Here is a 19,911-nt window from a genome sequence, read left to right as displayed (position 1 = left end):
AAAGGAATCCAGGCCAGGGCTCTCCACCCCCGGGGCAGTCGCCTCCCGGCGCCGTGTCGGTGGCCTTGGCCCAGAACTTACTGGTGTTGATCTTCTGCAGGGAAATGTGCTTTTCCAGCTGCCGTCGGAGCTTCACCTCAGCGCCGTACTTGCCCAGGGTGCCGTTGTCGGCCAGGATGAAGTGGGTGTGGGAATTGTTGAGCACAGACAGCTTACTGAGGGGGTTGGACATGGTCTGGTACACTCTGGTCACCTGGGAAAAGGCACAGCCCTTAGATGGCAACCCCGGCAGGTAGGTGCATACGGGCAGCAACTGCTCCGTTGCGTTGTGCGTTTCGACCTGCGGTCACTTTCTTACCCTTTCTAATGAAGGGCTTTCTTTTGCAAATTTTTATATTAAATTAGAAAAGAATAGGTTATTTTAGATAATGCCAACCGAGCCTGGGCATTGATCGCAGAGAAATGAAAACTTATGTTAAGCCCTGGCCAGTGTGGCTCCCACGCACCGGGAGGTCGCCGGTTCGATTCCCATCAGGGCACATGCCCCGCTTTCCAGCTCACTCCCCAGTAGGGGGCGCGCAGGAGGCATTCTATCGATGTTTCACTTTCACATCAATGTTTCTCTCTTCCTCGCTCTCTAAAAATCATTAAAAAATCTTAAAAAGAAAACTTATGTTAACACGAAATCCCATACATAAACGTTTACAGCAGATTTATTTGTAACAGCCAACAGGAAGCCACCCAGATGCGCTCCATCAGGTCAGCGGTTCAACAGACGGTGGCTCACCCACGCCAGGGAATATTACTCAGCCATGAAAAGGACCAGGCTGCTGGTCCACAAACAACTGGCTCTCCAGAGCATTACTGTGGAGTGAAAGCCAGTACTCAGAGGCTACGTACTGTGTGGTCCCATCTGAAAATGTTCTTGAAATGATAAAATTATAGACGAGGGCAGATCAGTGGTTACCAGGGGGTGGTAGGGAATTAGACGTGATGTCCAAGGGCAACATGGGGGAGGTCCAAGGGGTGATGCAACCAGGACGCCGTATCTTGACTGTTTCAATGTCAAGATCCAGGTTGTGATATCGGGCCATAGTTTTGCAAGATGTCGCCATCTCAGGGAGGCGAAAGGGTTCACTGGACCTCTCTTTCTTATTTCTTACAACTGCGGGCGAATCTACAATTATCTCAAAATAAAGACTTTGATTTTTAAAAGTGCCAGTGTCCGGGAGAAGACACTTACGTCCTTCCCAATCAGGTCTTCCTTATTTTCCACGATGCCCCAGGGAGCGATGCCGATAGCACAGACCCGGCCTCTGGACTTGGAGGAGTGGTCTCTCAAGGCATCGCCGACGTGGGTGATGACACCTGTGAGCAGCCATGAGTCACATTTTAGACTGTTACTCTCCCATCATATCCCTATTTGTGAACTGTAGGGACCCCGTCTCTGAGTCACTCTATTCCCTAGGGAACAAGGGGGAGCTGTAACGATCTTCATCGTTAGGAGAAAGTACGCCGGAAGTCTGAGCTCGTAACAGCTAGTCATCCTGCAGGGGCTCTCAAAAAGGTAAGCGGAAAACAAAAAGCAAACCGACCAGGAAGAGATTTCCTTCACAGGTTCCCAAGGGTGGAAATCGCCGGGGTCTCTTTGACTGTTCCTGGTGGCTTTCAGCTAAAGCTGACAGCTAGCCCTGGCCGGTGTGGCTCAGTGGTTAGAGCGTCGGCCCACGGACGGAAGGGTCCCGGGTTTGATTCCAGCCAAGGGCCATGTACCTCGGTTGTAGGCTCGGTTCCTGGCTCTGGTCAGAGAGAGTGCGGGAGGCAACCAATCCATGTGTCTCTCTCACATCAATGTTTCTCTCTCTCTCTCCTCTCCCTCCCTTCCACTCTTTCTGAAAAGCAATGGAAAAAATATCCTCAGGTGAGGATTTTAAACAAACAAAAGTTACCAGCCAGATGCCTGGCATGCTCCTCAACCTTTCTGTGCCTCGGTTTCCTCTCCCCTAAGCTGGAGAAAGGCTTGTAGAGAGCCTCATTGAAAACAAGGCCTGGACGGGGCCTTGAGAAAGAAACATTGATGTGAGAGAGACACATGGATTGGCTGCCTCCTGCACTCTCTCTGACCAGAGCTGGGAACCGAGCCTACAACCGGGGTACATGGCCCTTGGCTGGAATCAAACCCGGGACCCTTCGGTCCACGGGCCGACGCTCTAACCACGTAGAGTGGGTACCCGATGCGCTGATCACGATCACAGTCACACGAAAATAGAAAGCAAGCTACATAGGGATGCAATACATTTTGTTTTGGTTTCGAAAGCGAGAGGCGCTGCTCTTACCAGTGCTGATGCCTCCAGTGAAGATCCAGGCGCTCGTGGTCATGGCGGCCTTGATCAGGCCTTTCCCAAAGACCTGCTTCAGCTTGGGCTGCATCTCAAAGTTCTGGAGGCCTCCATGCACAGATATGAGGAGCTTGGGGAGCTCCAGCTGCCAGTCTTTCACCATGAGATGCAGCAGCGAATCCGGCTTAGTGTCATAGGACACACGAATATACTACAAGAGAGTGTGGGATGCCGGGCGTCATGTTACAGGGGAACGGGGCTATAGCTCCTGTCCAGGCAGGAGCTGTCTGGCTTTCTCCCCCTCAGGGTCTGCGGCCTCTACATGAGCCTGTGGCCAAGGGACAGAAGGAAGCTTTGGGAAGGTTGCCAGATTTAGCAAGTAAACTACAGGACGCCCAGTTCAATTTGAATTTTATATGAACAACCAAAAAATGTTTTAGGATCAGCATGCCTCATACAAGATTTGGAACAAACATACTCATACTAAAAAAAAAGTATCCGTTGTCGATCTCAGATTCGGCTATAACTGGTGTCTGTATTTTGCCTGGCAACCCTAACCTTGAAGGATTCGACTCCAAAGCTGGCTCAGCTAGAACCGGGGCCCTAGAGGGTGGACAGGATGTTGCTGAGGGAGCGGCCCACTGGCCGCACTAAGTGGGTGATGGGAAGGGGATCATGGGCCAACCTTCGGACTCGACCTTCCCCCCAAGGTCAAGAAGAGGTTAACGGCGTTGGCCCCGATGAATGCTTCTTTGTGTCCATGCCAGTGTGTCGGGTGCCATTCCGGAGCCCCTATGCTGTGGTATTTGGAACACACTGAACTGTACTTGAACAAGAATGTCGGGCCAACGAAATAAAATGAAATCGCGAAAATGGCCCGACTGGGCACGTGGGAGCGTTACTCAGAGTTAGGTGAAAGGGATCACAGCGCTAGGCCTCCCCTCTCTGGCCGGCTCATCAGAGAGGCAGAGGCCCCCCCCACCCTGTTCACATGCAAATGGGAAAGTTCTCGGTCTTCTTGGCCAACTGAATGCAGGCCAGGGAGGCTGTGGACAGACTTCAGAGGGAAATACTTCCAGACACTCCTAACCCATTTCAGGAGGGTTGAAGGTCCACAGTTATGAAACAAAACAAAACAAAACAAAACCCAGACAACCCCGAAAGCAAATAACGTAATTTCCTCTTGTCCCTGGAGACAGGATGATGAATACGTTTGCAGGGCTGGGCTAAAGCGTGATCGGTGGATTCACAACTCTGGTGCGGATTTAAGGGACGCTATCTGTCCTTTATAATTGCGCCCAGTCTCTAAATCTCACGGCTAAGCCATGGCCGGGTAGCTCAGTTAGTTAGAGCATCGCCCCCTAGGCCAAGGTTGTGGGTTCGATCCCTGGTCAGGGTGCATAAAACAATCAACCAGTGATGCATAAATAAGTGGAACAAAAGCCCTGGCCAGTGTGGCTCAGTCGGTTGGAGCATTGCCCTGGACACCAAATGAGGGTTCGATTCCAGGTCAGGGCACATACCTAGGTTGTGGGTTCGGTCCCTGGTCGGGGAGTGTGCAGGAGGCAACCAATTGATGTTTCACTCTCACATTGCTGTTTCTCTCTCCCTTTCCCTCAAATAAATAAACAAATGAATACATATTTTTAAAATCTCATGGCTAAAATGCTGAGTATGCAAATAGATCTCTTGTCTTTGCCATGAAATATCTAGGAAAATGGAGCCACGCCCCTGAAAGAAGACCCAGGTGCCTAAGGGTGGGGGTGTGGGAGGCTGGGCCTCCGACGGGGGCCGTGGGCTCAGTGACGGCCCTGCCTTAGGCCTGTCTTACCATGGCTTTATTGCAGTATCCGCCTCCCTGGAACTCGAGAGTCCCATAGGAATCTGTTGGGTAGCTCTGGGTGTGTTTGCCAACAGACCATTTCTCGGGCTGAGTCTCTGGCTCTTGGTTTTCCTCCCCGTTTTTGGCCGATGTCACACTGGGCAGAGGGGGAATGTGCTGGTTGGTGAGCTGGCCACAGCAACACCTGAAAACAAAGGCAAGACAAAGTCTTTCACAATTTTCCCCTTAACATGGGAGGAGCACCTGAACAGGGCAGGCTAACACCTTGCTTATCCAGCTTTATTGGGGCAGAAATGCCCCTTTATGATGGCCTTTTCCAGATAATCAATGCGTGTCTGTTTCCAGTCTATTATAAGCCCATTGGATGGTCACCCTTCCTTACTGGAGAAACTTTTTTATTGGGGTGACACTGGTTAATAAAATTGTATAGGTTTCAGGTGTACGATTCTATGATACATCATCTGTATATTGTGTGTTCACCACCCCAAGTCTTACTGGACATATTTTAACCCTTTCCGATGTCTTGGCCGTGTCAATATGGGCACCAATTACTGAACATTCTGTGACAAACTACAATCCCTTCCAGGATTTTTTAGTGTCACTGAATTTTTCTGTTGCCTCATAAAACATTTCTCTGCACAAGTAACGTTGAAAGTGTATTTATTTTGCCGCTCATGATTTTGGTGTCAGATCTAAGACTCCTTGGCCACGTGCAAGGCTGTGAAGATTTACTCCTATGTTTTCACCTAAGAGCTTTATCATTGTAGCTCTTACACTTAGGTCTTTGATCCACTCTGAGTTCATTGTTATACATGGTGTGAGGTAGGGGTCTAATCCATTCTTTGGCATGTTGACCTCCACTTGTTTCAGCTCTACTTGATGAAGAGACAGTTCTTTCCCCACTGGTTTTGGCAACCTTGCTGAAAAAACCATTGGCCCTAGATGTATGGGTTTAGTTCTGGATCCTCGACTTTATTTCATTGGCCTGTATGTCTATCAAGTTACATCTAGTTCACTTCCCCCACTCAGATCTTCCCTGTGATGGAAGCTCCTTTGCATCCAAATAATATGAGGTCCCCTGGACACATGTCTAAAGCCCTCAGCTCCTTGATCTCACTAAGGCTAAGATGAGCTCGGCCAGCGTGGCTCAGCGGTTGAGTATTAACCCATGAACCAGGAGATCTCGGTTCGATTCCCAATCAGGGCACATGCCCGGGTTGTGGGCTTGATCCCCAGTTGTGGGCTTGCAGGAGGCAGCCGATCCATGACTCTCTCATCACTGTTTTTATATCTCTCTTCTTCTCCCTTCCTCTCTCTGCCAATAAAAACTTATTTAAAAAAAAAGACTAAGAGAAACTCTGTGGGGCTACCTGGGTGTGACAGTTCACATTAGGGTGAGAGGCGGATTGTAGCTCTTTCTCGAGCCTATTTGCATCTTAACCTGGGAACTTATTAGTCCAAGTGACTCCCTAGCCAATGACTCCTGTGGGGAGTAGATTCTGGCCGTCCTTCCCGGCTCCTGTTCGCCCTCCCACAGACACTAGGGAATAGTTGCTGGCAACCGGTAGACAAGCACGGGACTGGATAACGCCTTAATCGCGGCTTCCCGTTTACCTGTTGGGGTCTTTAGTGCTGGGAATGACGAAGCTACATTCCCGTTTGCAGAAGGTTTTCTCTATCCAAGCTTTCTGTCCCTGGAAGAGAAAGAGGTGGAAATTAGACCCAGGTCTATCCCAAGCCATTATCAGAGTTTACCCTTTTACTTTTGTAAAATTCACATGCCACGTGCAGGAAGTCTGCCCAGAACATCTGAGTAGACCCCCCCCCATCCGCCTGGGCAGCTGTGCTGACCTGGGGCTGCCTCGTGTCCACGGATGCCACCTCCTTGGAGGGTGGCGGAGACAACCCATTGTCGCAGAGACCCTCCCCAATAGGTCGCGGCAAGGACCGATGCCGCTTTTCTTGTTTCTCAGAGAGCCCCGGCCCCAGTCTCAGCCCTGCAGAGACGCTCCGAGCCAGGTTTCCATGCTCCTGGAAGAACCGGTGAGCCCCACCCAAGCCGAGCCTTTCTGGGGAGACCTCAGGGTCAGCTGGTCACTCGGCTTCTTTTTGAATAAGAGGAATGACTATAATTCAGAACCTTCCCCGGGGGCCTTCAAAAAGCGACACCACACACTCTCTCCCCTCCTCTCTCCTCCCACAAAAACCGCCGCGGCCTGTTCAGTTCTCTGCTGTATCCCCCGTGTCTCTCGGGAGCCTGGCAGTAATGACTCCATGGAGGAATAAATGGCCTGAATGGTGCATGGCCAAGGCTGCTCAGCTCTAATCGACCCTGCCTATGACAGCCTGTCCCTCGGAGGTCACCCAGGGGGCGGAGGGGCCGGAGAGGTGGGAGGGGCACCCTCTGTGGGGACTTTGGGCCACAATGACTGGTGAGCCAGGGACACCTTGAGTTTACGAAGAGAGACAAAGGGGCCCGGCCGGGCGTGGCTCAGCGGCTGAGCGTCGACCTGGGATCCAGGCGATCGGGGTTCGATTCCCGGTCAGGGCACAGGCCCGGGTTGTGGGCTCGATCAATGACTCTCTTGTCATGGATGTTTCTCTCTCTCTCTCTCCCTCTCCTTTCCTCTCTCTGAAATCAATAAAGATATATTTAAAAAAAAAAAAAAAAGAAGAGAGACAAAGGGGAGGCAGGCAGAGGAATGGGGTCTGGTCTGGGCAGAGATGTTGGAGGCGTGCACCAGCCTGAGGGAGATGAAGGGGGGCGCAGACTGGAGGCGTTTGGGGTGGGTGGAGGCGCAGGCCATGGACCAATGAGAACAAGGGAAATGGAGAAACCCAGTAACGACCCCTGGGTTCCTGGCTGGCCGAACAGAGTGGCTGGTGGTGCAATTTATGGAGGTGGGGCAGCTCGGGACCAGGTTTGGGGGGAAATCGAGCGCTCTGCTCTGGGTGTCGGGCTCCAGGGGCCTGTCGGATATACAGGTGCGCAGGGGCCTCTCACAGCTGGTGGCACGAGTTTGGATCTCAGTGTGCGGGTGACATCTAACGTCATGGGAGTCCCGGGGGCTGCTGATGAGAGATCACAGACAGAAAAGAGAAAGGCGACCGGGAGCCGAGCCCTGAGGAAAGGCCAGGGGCCTGGGGGGCAGACGCAGAGGGAGGCTGCGGGAGCCTCCACGGCCCCTCTGCCAAGGACCACGTGCCCATGAGGGGCCGCGCCAGGTTGTAGGGGAAGTCAGGGGGCACTGGGCTCGAAAGGATGGGTACTGAGGCCGCCAGAGCTTTTCTTTTGTAAAGAAAGGAATAAGAGAAGCATCTGCTACAAGCATGACCGGCTAGTTAACCTCTGTGCAGTCGGGCGGCGGTGACCCCCATGCTCACTGTCCTCCATCCTCTGGGCTTTTATGTAGATTCACAGGGAAGGGCCGGAGGAAGTGGAGACGGCAGCCTCGGGCCCGGGAGAGGTGTCCTGTGACGGGCAGCCGGGCTGTGGTCACGAGGAGTCGGGAGGACTTGCGGTTCTGGGCCAGGTCCACGAGGGCGGCGATGACCCTGCAGTGAGGGGTGCGGGTGGGAGGAGGCTGGGCAGGGCTGGGCGTCTGGGGAGAAGAGGGGTGGGCGGGGCTCTGGGCAGCCTCAGAAGTGGCTTCTGAACCTAGGGACTGGCTGACGGCCGGGCGAGTCTCTGTTTACTTGGTGGCTTTGTTTCTTGGGCCAAAGTTAACAGCGCACCCCACAGCGAAATGACTGCGGGCCCGTTTAGCCACGAGAAACCACCGGTCGTATGCATCTATTTCAAGCAGACGCCCCACACGGCCATCCCACGCCGCACGTGGCCCACACGGGGACTCGGCCTGACCCCTTGTACGGAGAATCGCTGCTGTTGCTCACGGAGAGGGAGGGTTACGGGGGAGGACCGCGACGTCCGGCCTCTCTGGGCTGCCCCGGGGAGGGCTGAGGTCCCCACACGCCTGGACCTGCCGTCCCCCGCGTGCTGCAGTCACCTGAGGGCCGGGCAGCACCCGCGAGCCCGCAAACCCCAAGCCCTGCACAGACCACCCGCCCCCACACGCACAGAGGGGTACAGGGCACAGGTCCTCCTCCACCCGCCCTCCACCACCTAGGAGGCCCCGGCCTGTCCACAGGCCATTTCTGGAGGGTGGCAGAGATGCCCTTCCCCGGCCCCTCGGGCAGACGCTGGGGCCACAGGCCGAGGACGACAGTTATAACAATATCATACCTTTTTTTCTACACTTGTACAAAGGAAGTTGTGATGGACTGAAGGTCTGTGTCCCCCCAAATCCGTACATTGAAACCCTAATGCCCAAGGCGAGGGTGTTGGGACACGGGGACCTTGAGAGGTGCTTAGGTCAAGAGGGTGCAGCCCTCACGACTGGGTCCCTCGTAGAAGGGACCTCAGACAGCTCTATGCGAGGCCACGGCAAGAAGCTGGCCGCCTACGAGCCAGGAGGCTGCCGTCACCAGGCACGGAGCTCGCCAGCTCCTTGAGCTCGGACTTCCAGCCTCCAGAACAGCGAGGAATAAACGTGTGTTGTTTCTAAGCCACCCAGCCTACGCTGCTCTGTTCTAGCAGCCTGAGTGGACGAGGACCAAAGTCCCGTCGGAACCTGGCTCGTGCATTTCATCACAGCTGCCTGGGTTTTGTTCTGCCCATGTGCTCACAGGCCCGTTTGTCCTGCGGATGGTCATCCTCGATCCCGTCAAATCCCATAAGATAACGTCTTAATTCAAGGTGGTACCGGCTGGATGCCACAACACTGCCCACACCCGGGGCCGGCGGGGACGGCCTCCCTGACCTCTGAGTGAGGGGCTGCTGACCTCTGGCTGGAATGCAGCCTGGTTATTAGCCCCAAGCAAGAGCAAACAGTCAATGAGGAGGGGAAAAACAAACAAAACAAAACAAAACGAGAGAGGCCACATCAGAGCAATCCAGATGCTATTTAAGTCGACAGCTGGGCCGGCCACACAGACAGCAGCTGCGCTGAGGCTACTGCATCTCTGATATTTGCTCCTTGATGTTTTTTTACCATCGAGAGAGGCAAGACCTCCAGGTCCCACGGATGAAATAAGCCAGTCACAGAAGGTCAAATCCTGTCTGATTCCACTGACACACGACTGACCGAGGGGCGAAAGGCTTCCGCGCCGAGAGCGGCGAGACCAAAGCCAGAGAGACGTTCCTAAAAATATCTAATGGCCCGAGAGGATTGTAAGCGAGGAGAAAGTGTGCTTTGTTTCCCCTCAGTTCAGAGGGAAGAGGACTGGCCGCGGGAAACGAACGCCAGTGTCTTTCCGTTTCTTGTGCTTACCGAGGCAAATCAGGGAGGCTGCAAAGAGCCACACCGAGCCAAACACCACGCTTCTCCCAGGAAAGGGCCGATAAAACTTAACCAGTCACAGCAAACGCAGTCAGCAACGACCGATGGTTCCACGTACAGCTTCCGGGGCCTAAAATACACTGCAGGGAGCAGTCTACTTGTGCTACAAATATCACTGCACATGCCGTGAATCAGAACTGCTGCTAGCCGCGGCCAGGTAGCTCTGTTGGCTAGAGCATCACCCCCATACGCCAAGGTTGTGGATTCGATCCTGGGTCAGGGCACGTACAAGCAATGATGCACAGATAAGTGGAAACAAATCAGTATTTCTCTCTCTCTCTCTCCCTTTCTCTCTCTTTCAAATCAATAAATTAAATAAAAAATTTTTAATGCATTGCAGGGAGTAGTCAGTTCATGCTACAAATATCACTGCAAATGTCATGAATTAAAACCGCTGTTAGTTTGCAAAATATTCGGTGAACATTCCAGGGGACAATCCTTCCGTAAAATCAATCCCGTATTCCTGAAGCCCGTCCCCAGGCGGTCTCTGTCTTGATTCCTCCCCAAGTGTGTAATTCAGATGACGTTTGTCTCGTCTGTCTCCTGCCCTCCCTGCCCCTCCTTCATTCTCAGTCCCTATCCCTGGTCAACCCTCGGACAATTCCTATAAATACTTTCATTCTGACCCACCCCCCTGCCACTTCTGCTAACGTTTTGCTTAAGGTTTAGAACGGGTATCATTTCCGGTAACAAAATGTGCTGGCCCTGGCCAGTTGGCTCAGTGGTTAGAGCGTCGGCCTGAGGACTGATGGGTCCTGGGGTCAATTCCAGCCGAGGGCACGTATCTCGGTTGCGGGTTCGATCCCCGGCCCCAGTCGGGGAGTGAGGGAGTGAGGGAGGCAACCAACCCATGTGTCTCTCTCACGTTGACTCCCCCCCCCCCATTTCTCTCTCCCTTCCATTCTCTCCAAAAAGCAATGGAAACGATATCCTCGGGCGCAGATAAAAAAAAATAAAATAAGATGTGCTGGTTGTAAAATGTTATTAACGCAAAAGAAGGAGGGGAAATGTCAGAAATCGTTACCCGCACGGCCTTCACCCTGAAACAATGACGGGGAGCCTTTCAATGTGTTCACCACCTCAACTGATATTTTAACTCATCAATCAAATATCAACTGATAAAGGCTCACGGGTCTAAACACCTCCCTCCCCGAGGGCTGCAGAGTTCTCTGGGCCTCCCGGGCCGCGGCACAGCCCCCAGGACGCGAAGGGACCGAGGGAAGGCGCTGAGGGCGACAGGCGAGGAGGCAGCCCCGGAGCTGGGCATTCAGAAGCCTCGGCCCGCTGACCTGGGGTTTGTCCCTTCAGGGAACCACCTGGCGTCCCCTGGGCCGGGCGGGGGTCCCCCGGCCACTCCCACAGGGCCCTGTCCCGAGGCCTCTGCAGAGAGGGGCTGGAGGGCCCAGGAGGCCGAGAGCCACACCCGAGCTTACCTGCGGCCGCGGCCAAGCGGGAAGGCGCAGCCCGGCCTCCCGCAGCCTCCTCCCGGGTCCGCAGGGAGCCGGCTGGGGAGGACCCTCCTTTAAGACAGGTCCGCATGGGGAGCATGTGAGCGCTGTGCCGGCCACATGACCCCGGCCGGGCGCGGCCCGTGACCCCCTCCCAGGCCACAGAAGGCAGCGGCCCGGCCGCCGGGCCGCTCCATGTGCGTCCCGTGAACGCTGCCTTGGGGCCTGGGACAGGGGGGAGCGGAGCTGCCCCTTTGAAGTGGCCCCCCTCCTCCGGCCGGGCCTCCCTGGGCTAGAAAAGCCAGCGGGGTTCGCAGGGCGGAGGCCACTGGAATAAAGGCCCCTCAGAAGCCCCTCCTGAGGCCGCCAGCGCCCAGGGCCCCAGGGAGCCGGGGAGGCGGCGCCTGGCTTTCATCGCCCCCAATCCTTCTCCAAGTCACCTGAGGCAGGGCAGGGGTCCAGGCGAACCCCCTGAAGGCGCGTGAGCCCCACCTGACCCGTCCTCTCCCCCGGGCTTCGACGCCCCACTGGCCTGACTTCCGGTGGCGAGGAAGGGCTTCCGGCGGAGGCGGGGCTTCCGGCCAAGGCGGGACTTCCGGCCAAGGCGGCAGCCAGAAGGAAACTGGCCTCCCCGCCTCCCACAGCCACGTGGAAATTACACCTAAACCACAGAACAGCCATCGCTGGGAACCGGCCGCGGGCCCTGTGGCTCACGCAGTCCCCACTGGCTTTCACAGCCCGCCGTTGCGGCGACTTCTCTTCCCGGCGCTGCTCCCCTGGGCTGGGGGCTGACGTGGGGCTGGGAAACCTCCACAGCCCGGATATCCCTCCAGATTTAAAAAACGGGGCCTTGAGCATCGACCCATGAACCTGGAGGTCGCGGTTCGATTCCCGGGCAGGGCACAGGCCCGGGTTGCAGGCTCGATCCCCAGCAGGGGGCGAGCGGGAGGCAGCCGATCAATGACTCTCATCATTGATGTTTCTCTCTCTCCCTCTCCCTTCCTCTCTGAAATCAATCAATCAACCAATCAAAGGAAAGAATATGAAAAAAACCCTCGTATTTCATTGAACAACGCTTCTACAAATGAAGAAACCTGGAGAGGAATTGAAAACCTTTGGTCCCGTTGGGAAAGATAATCATAAAAATAAATAGATGGATAAGTTGATTAGGCAGAAACCTACAGGCCTATCAGGGCTTTTCATCGCAAACTCCACCTCCTTTTCTCTGTGACTCCCCCACTGAGGGACAGAAAAACAAAGACAGTTTTTCCGCTTGGGGGAAATAACAAGCTCAACCGTTTGGAACGGGGCCTGGGACGCTCTCTTCTCCGTCTGAAAGGTAGAGCGCGTCGCTGGTGAGCCTTGGGGGCCGGAGCTGGACAAAATACGCTGGTCGGCCTCCAAGGGGTTCCCGGCCTCGTCAATAATTCAATATTGGCAGCGGCTCTGCGAGTGGAAAAGGGGCTCGGTGATACATCCGCCAAGCTCAGGGACTGGAAGTAGCCGCACAGGGTGGTCTGAGCATAAATTCTTAACTGGACAGGTCACAGTGGGTGGTCCCACCCGAGGTCTATAACTTTTTTCTTTTTCTTTTAAGAACTGGAAGCTTTGGATTTCATAGAAAGGTCTGAATGAACGGCACTTTCATTCTCTGCCATTGCGCTTTTGGGCACTATTGTGGGTTGTATTGTGTTCCCTCTGAAAAAAAAAAGGTGAATTGAAGTCCTAAGCCCCGGCACCTCACATTAACTTCTTTAGTGGAAGTTTCCTCTTGGCCTTTAGCAAGCCCGGTCCATTGTTTCTGTGCGACTAAATTAACACGCATTTGTTAAGCCGCCCTCGGGGGAGCACACGATTTTAGTAACTCCTGTGACCCAGCCATAGAGATTTCCCCGCCTTGCCTTCTCCCACCTTCGCTGAATCTTCCCGACTTCCCTCCTTCACTCCGAACGCAGAAAAGAAACGGAAAGACGGCCATTCTCTGGAGCATTTGAGATCTGGCCTCCTGGCATGTCCTCGGCTTGGCCCAAGGAAAACCTCATGAAAATTCTCTACAGGTTTACACGGTCTTCTCAACACTGTTCACGCTGCCCTTTTCCAGTCCCCAAGGCTCCGGGCTGGTGACAGCCGGAGTTACCAACACGCCTGGTCCCTGTGCTGTGCAGGCCTCGGGCCCCCCAGCCCTCTGTGGAGCTACCAGCGGGGGGACCCCGGCTGGACCGAGGCTTCCTGTCTGATCCCGAGAACTTTCTTTTCATTTTTTCCTCCCGTCTCTCTTTTTTTATTTCTTTTTGGCCTGGTTGTGTCGCAACATTGGCAGATGACGCGTGCCGGGATGACAAGCACATGGGTGAGAAAAACCTGCCAAACGTTGAATGTTTTTCAGTTTCCAGAATGGTCTCTACCGTGAAAAGCAAGCCAGTGCCTTTGCGATGAAGACAGCCCCGCCGTGTGCAATCTCTGTGGGAGCCCTACCACGCGGGAGGGTCGGGACGTGGTGTGGCCGGTCTGGCCAAAGAGGGCCGTGTGCCCAGTCTTGGAGGAAGCTTCTGGAAGCTCCCAGGGGAGAGCGCGATCAGAGCTGGTTTCCCTCTCGCCCAGTTCCTGACGTCTCGGGAATCCACAGGTCCACCAGCCGCGGGTAAGAGGCCTGGACGAGAGTCGCTGCGCTGGAACCTGTAAAAGCCTGGCTGTGACATTCTGCCCTCTGGTGGGACCGACGGGGGACTTCCTGGGGCTAATGCTTCCGAAACCTTTACTTTGGCTCGGTGGCCAGTCTCCCAAAATGTGGGTCCAGTTATGTGAACGTCACCTTGATCTTTACCTCCTTGGAGGAGGAGACCGAGCGGGAACCGTGGTGAGAAGTTACCTCGCCTCGGCCGATGCTAAGGCGCTGAGCGCACAGGGAGGCCGGGGGCCAGGGAGGCGGGCGGGGGACCGGGAGCCACACGGAGCCGGCTGGGCCTTCTCGCAGGTCCCGCTGAGAGACGCGTCAGGGTGCGCGGGTCCTACGCGTGGCACCCCCCCCCGTCACCCGGCACATAAGTCACGTATCGTTCATGCCGGCCTTCAAGGTAATTTCCTACCGGCCTCAGCTCTTTTGAGGAATGCGTCATCATCACGAACATTTGGATCTGACTCCATCTGGCTGCAATAACCCATAAAGCAAAAAAATGCACCCAAAGCAGAAATGTGGGGAGAGAGAGAGAGAGAGAGACGTGGGTGTGCTGCTCCCCGTATTCATGCATCACCGGTTGTTTCCTGCATGTGCCCTGACTGCGGATGGGACCTCGAACCCTGACGCATCGGGGACAACGCCCTCCCAGCTGAACCACCTGACCAGGGCCTTTAGTTTTTACCTAACGTCCTTTATCTGTTCCAAGGCCCCACGTTACCTTTTTCCCCCCCTCCCCAGCTTTACGGAGCTGTAAGTGGCACGTAACCCCGTGTAAGTTCAATGTTGATGTGATAAGTTCATAAATTGCAAAATAACTGCCACCCTAGCGTCAGCCGTGTCACAGTTACTGCGTCTTTTTGTGGCATTTGAGATCCACTCTCTTTAGCAGCCTGCAGATACCTATTCCAGTATTAGCACTACAATCGCCACGCTGTGCGCGAGACCCCCGCGCTTGTTAATGGTATAACTGGGAATGTGTGTTTCGGGGTTTTTTTTAAAATCATCAACCGAGGATATTTTTTCCATTGCTTTTCAGAGAGAGTGGAACGGAGGGAGGGAGAGAGACGCTGAAGAGAGAGACACATCGGTGGGGTGCCTCCCGCATGTACCCCAACCGGGGTGTGGGGTTGAGCCTTTGGTCAGATTCGAACCCGGGACCCTTCCGTCCCCAGGCCGACGCTCTAGCCGCTGAGTCACACCGGCCAGGGCCTGGAAGTCTGTTCCTTTGGACAAACATCTTCCCATTTCCCCCCACACCCTGGGAGCCACCGCTCTCCTGTTTCTCTGAAAATCTAAAAAGGTTTAATTTCCTGCCCGACCTCACCGGGCAGGACAGCCGATCACAGCGACGGCGCCCGCCCGGGGCTCACCCTCGGCTCCGTGCGGCCGAGGCCCCGGGCGCTGCGGCCTCTCCGCTCGGGGTCCTTGGGCGGGAGGACCCCACAGGCCACCCTCTGGACCTGCCCGGCCAGGGTCCCGCCAGCTCGGCTCTCTGCTGCCCCCGCGTGGCCACTGCGCCAACCTGCGCCACAGCTTCTGAGAAAACATGAAATTGCTATCGGACTGTTTTTGACCTGCACAGATGGCAATTTTTAAATGCCATTGATTAGAAGTGCCTTTGACTAGGAGCTCAGGGGCAAAAAGGAGTAAGGGCAAAGGAGCTCAGGGGCAAAAAGGAGTAAAGGCCGTGTGTCTAAGCACAGGCCCAAGGCGCACCTGCAGCGCGTGCCCGGGGAGGGCCCACGGTGGCAGCAGCTGTCCGCGGGCAGCCCTCCTGTGGCCACGGCAACTGGCTGCCCGTGGGCGTGACCGGGAGCAGCAGGGAAGCGCCTGCCGGCCACGGAGGACCGGGGAGCCCGAGGGGCGAGGGGGGCTCAGGGCGGCGGGCGGCAGGGCCAGCCCTGGGCGAGGCGGGCGAGGTGGCCTCTGCCATCGCCAAGCAGCCGGCTCCCGTGGGGAGGGGTCTCTCTCCTGGGGGGCAGGTGTGCGGGGACGTCCGCCACCGGGGGGTGCCCCGGGCCCAGCACAGGGCAGAACCAGGGAGGGCTCCCCGTGGGCAGCGGGCAGGTCCCGCAGGACGACTCCAAAGTGGGGAACGAACACGGACAGTCAGTAGCGCCGGCTCTGGGGGCGTCGCTTGTAGGTTCTCAGCTCGCTGAGCCTCAGCATCGCGAGAGGCCGCAGCTACCGCAAGAATTGGGAAGTATCGCGAGAGTTGGGAAGTATCGTGAGAGGCCATCGCTACCCCGAGAGTTGGGAAGTATCGCGAGAGGCCATCGCTACCGCGAGAGTTGGGAAGTATCGTGAGAGTTGGGGAGTATCGCGAGAGTTGGGAAGTATCGCGAGAGTTGGGAAGTATCGTGAGAGGCAGCTGCTACTGCGAGAGTTGGGAAGTATCGCGAGAGGCAGCCGCTACCGCGAGAGTTGGGAAGTATCGCGAGAGTTGGGAAGTATCGCGAGGCCGTCGCTATCGTGAGAGTTGGGAAGTATCGCGAGGCCGTGGCTATCGTGAGAGTTGGGAAGTATCGCGAGAGTTGGGTAGTATCGCGAGAAGCAGCCGCTACCGCGAGAGTTGAGAAGTATCGCGAGGCCGTTGCTATCGCGAGAGTTGGGAAGTATCGCGAGAGGCCGTTGCTACCACGAGCGTTGGGCAGTATCACGAGAGGCCGAGTGTATCGCGAGAGGTGGGCACCGAGGCCCGGCCTCCTCTAGGTCACAGGCGGAGCTGGTCTCTGGACGCTTTTCCAGGTGGGAAGAGCCCAGGGTCCTGCCTAGAGGTCAGGAAGCAGCCACGGCCGGCGCCTCCCCTGGGGCCCTGGCACAGCTCCACGCTGGTGCATCTGCGGCCCCAGGGCCTTCCTCAGCGTCTCGCCTGGGACCTGCCGTTTGCAGGGTCCTGGGGAGAAGCAGCCGAGACAGCAGGGAGAAGCGGCAGCGGATGGGTGGTGGTATTGCTGGTGTCGCCCGGAGGGGCCCAGAGGGGAGGGAGGGGGAGGCCAGGGGGGTGAGGCCCTGCAGCAGGCAGGGGGCTCTTGGGGTCCCCGCTGCGTTCACGCCCCAGGCCAGGCTCAGCCCCTCTCCTTCCCTGGGCTCCCCAGGAGTTCAGTTCCCCGTCTTTATTATTTTTGCGACATCCTAAAACCATGGCTTGTCCCCAAGCAGTTGGGCTAAAACGCAAATCGCTCCACTGCCTCCCGTAACCCAAAGTGATGCTCTTGGCGGGCTTAGCGGTCGGGCCTGCTTCCCCGGGTTCAAGGTTTTATCCACAGTCATTAATCCCACGGAAGCAGGTATTAAGGGGCATTAGCCCGCCAGCTGCCGCCCCACGTCCTGGGCCATTACTCGGATTACCTGGGACGGCGCCCTCAGCCTGGTCCCCGGCCGCCCGCAGCTCCGGGACCCCGCTGCCCGCCTGGCCTGGGCGCCCTTCCTCCCGGCCCGCACCCCTGGTCCCTTCCTGCGACCTCCCAGCTGGAGGCTCCTCCATCCCCCCAGGAGGTCGGCGCCCTTTCCCACGGCCCCCGTGGGCACTCCAGTGACCGCCGGGCACTGTCCACCCAGGGCTGACAGCAGGCCCACTGGGTTCCAGGAGCAGGCAGGAGCCTTAGCCAACCCGGAGGGCGGCCAGGGGACTCCATGTCCCTCTCGTTTGGGGCTCAGCCTGCCCTGGGGCTGATGTTTTCAGGGTGTTCGGCTTTGGAGGGTCCCCCTCTCGATTGATCAGAGATTTCCACTCAAACCTGTGTCCCCTCACCCCCGCTCTCAGGCGGACTGAACAAAGCCACCCAATGTTTTGAGCCTCCCAGCCAGAGTCCTCCCTGTGCCACCTTCTGCCTGGCATAGTCGCCTTCGCAGGGGCTCCCCTGCACCCTGCCGCAGCCTGGGGGTGGCCAGCCCAGGGCGGCTCAGCATCTCCGCACAGCGGCTCCCACCGAGCACTTGGGCCCTAAGGGGCATCTAGGGCTGTACTGAGGACACAGCAGCGCGGGCGCTCCGGCCAGCGGTGCCCGCGGATGGCGACCGCCCTGGGCCAGCCCAGCGGGACCGCCCGGACCAGCCCGGACCAGCCGTCCCTCCTGTGGGCCCTGAGTGCTATCAGGTGACTTCCAACCTGCTCACCTGTCCTGTCCACGCCCCCACCCCGCCCCCTTCCTCACACGGGGACCCCACAGTCTAGCCCCCGCCTCTGACCTCACATTCGCCTGTCCTCCTCCCAGTTTCCCCCCCGGCCCCCTTCTCTGGGACCGCAGGGGGCAGTGTCCTTTGGGAAAACGGCCTCGGCCCATCCCTGCCGTCCCTCCCCGCCCCTGGCCTAGTCTGAGGCCTTTGCCCCTCCGAGGGGAAGACTCAGCCAAGTGGGGGCTACGGAACAGTAAGAAGTCAAAGAGGCTGAGAGATGGGGACCTGCCGGAGGTGGGGACAGCCCTACGAACCCCAGAGAGGGGCTGGATTCACCGTTTCCCAGGCACCTGTCTTCACGTGGGTGGAGGGAGCATTGGCCGGCTAGCCTGTCCCCAAGCTGAGGACGCTCTGTGGCACCCCCACCGCAACTCAAGGGCCCTGGACCCCATCACGGGGGTGCCCCCAGAGCCCTGTGTTCATACAGGCGCAAGCCCAGCAGCCCAGCTCCGCGTCTCCCTGGGACTCGGTGCAGAGGGTGTCTGCCGGGCCCTGGGAGATGCCCCTCTGGAAACGGCCGGCTGCAGCTCCTTGGGAGAAACAGTCTGGAGTGAGGACCCTCCCACCCCGAGCATCTTCCTCAGCTTGAAAGGGGACCAGGGCCCCTCCTCCATGGGGTTGGGGTGAGGACAGACGGGATGTGCGGGGCCTCTGGTCCCTTGTACCGAAGTGTGCTCTGAGCAGGAGCTGCAGACCCCCCGCTACGGGCCAGGACAGAGGGCGGACAGCAAGGGGCCCGCTCAGTGCAGCCACGTGAAGGAATCCGTGGATTTTGTATCTTTTTTTGAAATCACTTTTCAGTAATTCATTTTTCTTGCATTCTACGAAAGTGTCCATTTTCCCCCTGGCCGCCAGGTAGCTCAGTTGGTTAGCGTGTCGTCCAGATCCACCAAGGCTGTGGGTTTGATCCCCGGTCAGGGCACATACGATAAATGCATAAATAAGTGGACTAACAAATCGACGTTTCTGTCTCTCTCCCCCTCTCCAAATCAATCAATAAAAAGTTTTTAAAAAAGAAAAAGTGTCCGTTTTCAATGGATTGAAAACTTAAGACAACAACTGACCGATCACCACTGTGGGACTTCAGATTTAATTCCACGTGCGACGGTGAAGCCATAGAGAGACGAGTGAGAGTGTGATGGGGTCTCCTACTTGCGGGGACTTGACTGAGGTCTGGCCAGAGAATCTGCGCAGCTCACACCCCAGACACATCCCGTGAGGGCCACGGGCTATGCCTGGGAGGGTGGGAGCAGCCGGGAGATGACAAAGCTGGACACGGCGGCAGGAAAGGGGGACCGCCCCCCGAGAAGGGGCCTGGATGCCCCATCCCCACCCACCACAGTCTGTGGAGGACGGCAGCCCACCGACCAGCACTCCCAGGAGCTGGAGACCAGAGTCCCTCTGTCCTTCTGTCCCTCTGCCTATAGGCCGCCAGGCAAAGCTCACTCACCTTCTGCGACCCCGATGTGGAGCTCTTGAGCGAGCCCCGCTTGAAGGAGCTGTTCATCTTCCTCTGAGAGCCCATGACGCCCCCGCCTGCACCCTGGGGTGCGCAGAGGCAGGACCCCCACAGGGGCAGCCCCTGGGCTGGGGGAAGGGGCCCAGGGCCCGGGACCAGGCCGGCCGCAGCTGGGTCAGCCCCCGAGGAGCCGCGCCGGCCTCGCCTGCCCGACTCCGGGTCCTTCTAGAACATCTGTAATCAGCCCTAATCCCTCCACCCCCCAGAGGTTTAGGGGGGGCAGATTTAGCAAATGGCGATTGAAAGTAAATCTACTTTGAGAAAGCGGCGGCTGCCCAGGGTGGTCAAATGGGAGGATTTGGGTGTCGAGAAAGGCAGCCCCCCACAGCTGGCGCCTGAGTCCCCCCACGTCCACTTGAGCACCCGCCAAATCAGCACCAAGGCCCGGCCTGGGCTCGCGGTTCCTCCCCCCGGCCATCGCGCGCACGTCCCCTTGTTCATTTGGTGGCAATGAGGCAGCACTGACTTTTTACATCATCTTATGTTGGCTCACCCACGATTTCTATT

The 19,911-nt window shown here is 56.9% G+C and overlaps 1 protein-coding gene across 2 annotated transcripts in view; it reads right to left on the bottom strand.

Moving 5' to 3' along the window:
• TRPM1 (transient receptor potential cation channel subfamily M member 1) overlaps nucleotides 1–19,410 on the bottom strand; it is a gene marked incomplete at its 5' end in the record, with an annotated part of 61,473 nt that extends 42,063 nt beyond the window's left edge. For both annotated transcript variants that reach the window (XM_081124649.1, XM_081124650.1), the window contains 6 exons: nucleotides 82–253; nucleotides 1,244–1,368; nucleotides 2,337–2,550; nucleotides 4,171–4,366; nucleotides 5,797–5,876; nucleotides 19,336–19,410. In XM_081124649.1, coding sequence (XP_080980775.1) covers nucleotides 82–253; nucleotides 1,244–1,368; nucleotides 2,337–2,550; nucleotides 4,171–4,366; nucleotides 5,797–5,876; nucleotides 19,336–19,410 — 862 coding nt within the window. The remainder of the gene's footprint in view (nucleotides 1–81; nucleotides 254–1,243; nucleotides 1,369–2,336; nucleotides 2,551–4,170; nucleotides 4,367–5,796; nucleotides 5,877–19,335) is intronic.
• Nucleotides 19,411–19,911: the final 501 nt, after the last annotated feature.

This window comes from Miniopterus schreibersii, assembly GCF_964146895.1.
Source record: "Miniopterus schreibersii genome assembly, chromosome: 22".
Classification (NCBI taxonomy): domain Eukaryota; kingdom Metazoa; phylum Chordata; class Mammalia; order Chiroptera; family Miniopteridae; genus Miniopterus; species Miniopterus schreibersii.
The sequence above is the reverse complement of the archived record's forward strand: the minus strand, read 5'-3'. Positions and strand labels throughout refer to the sequence as shown.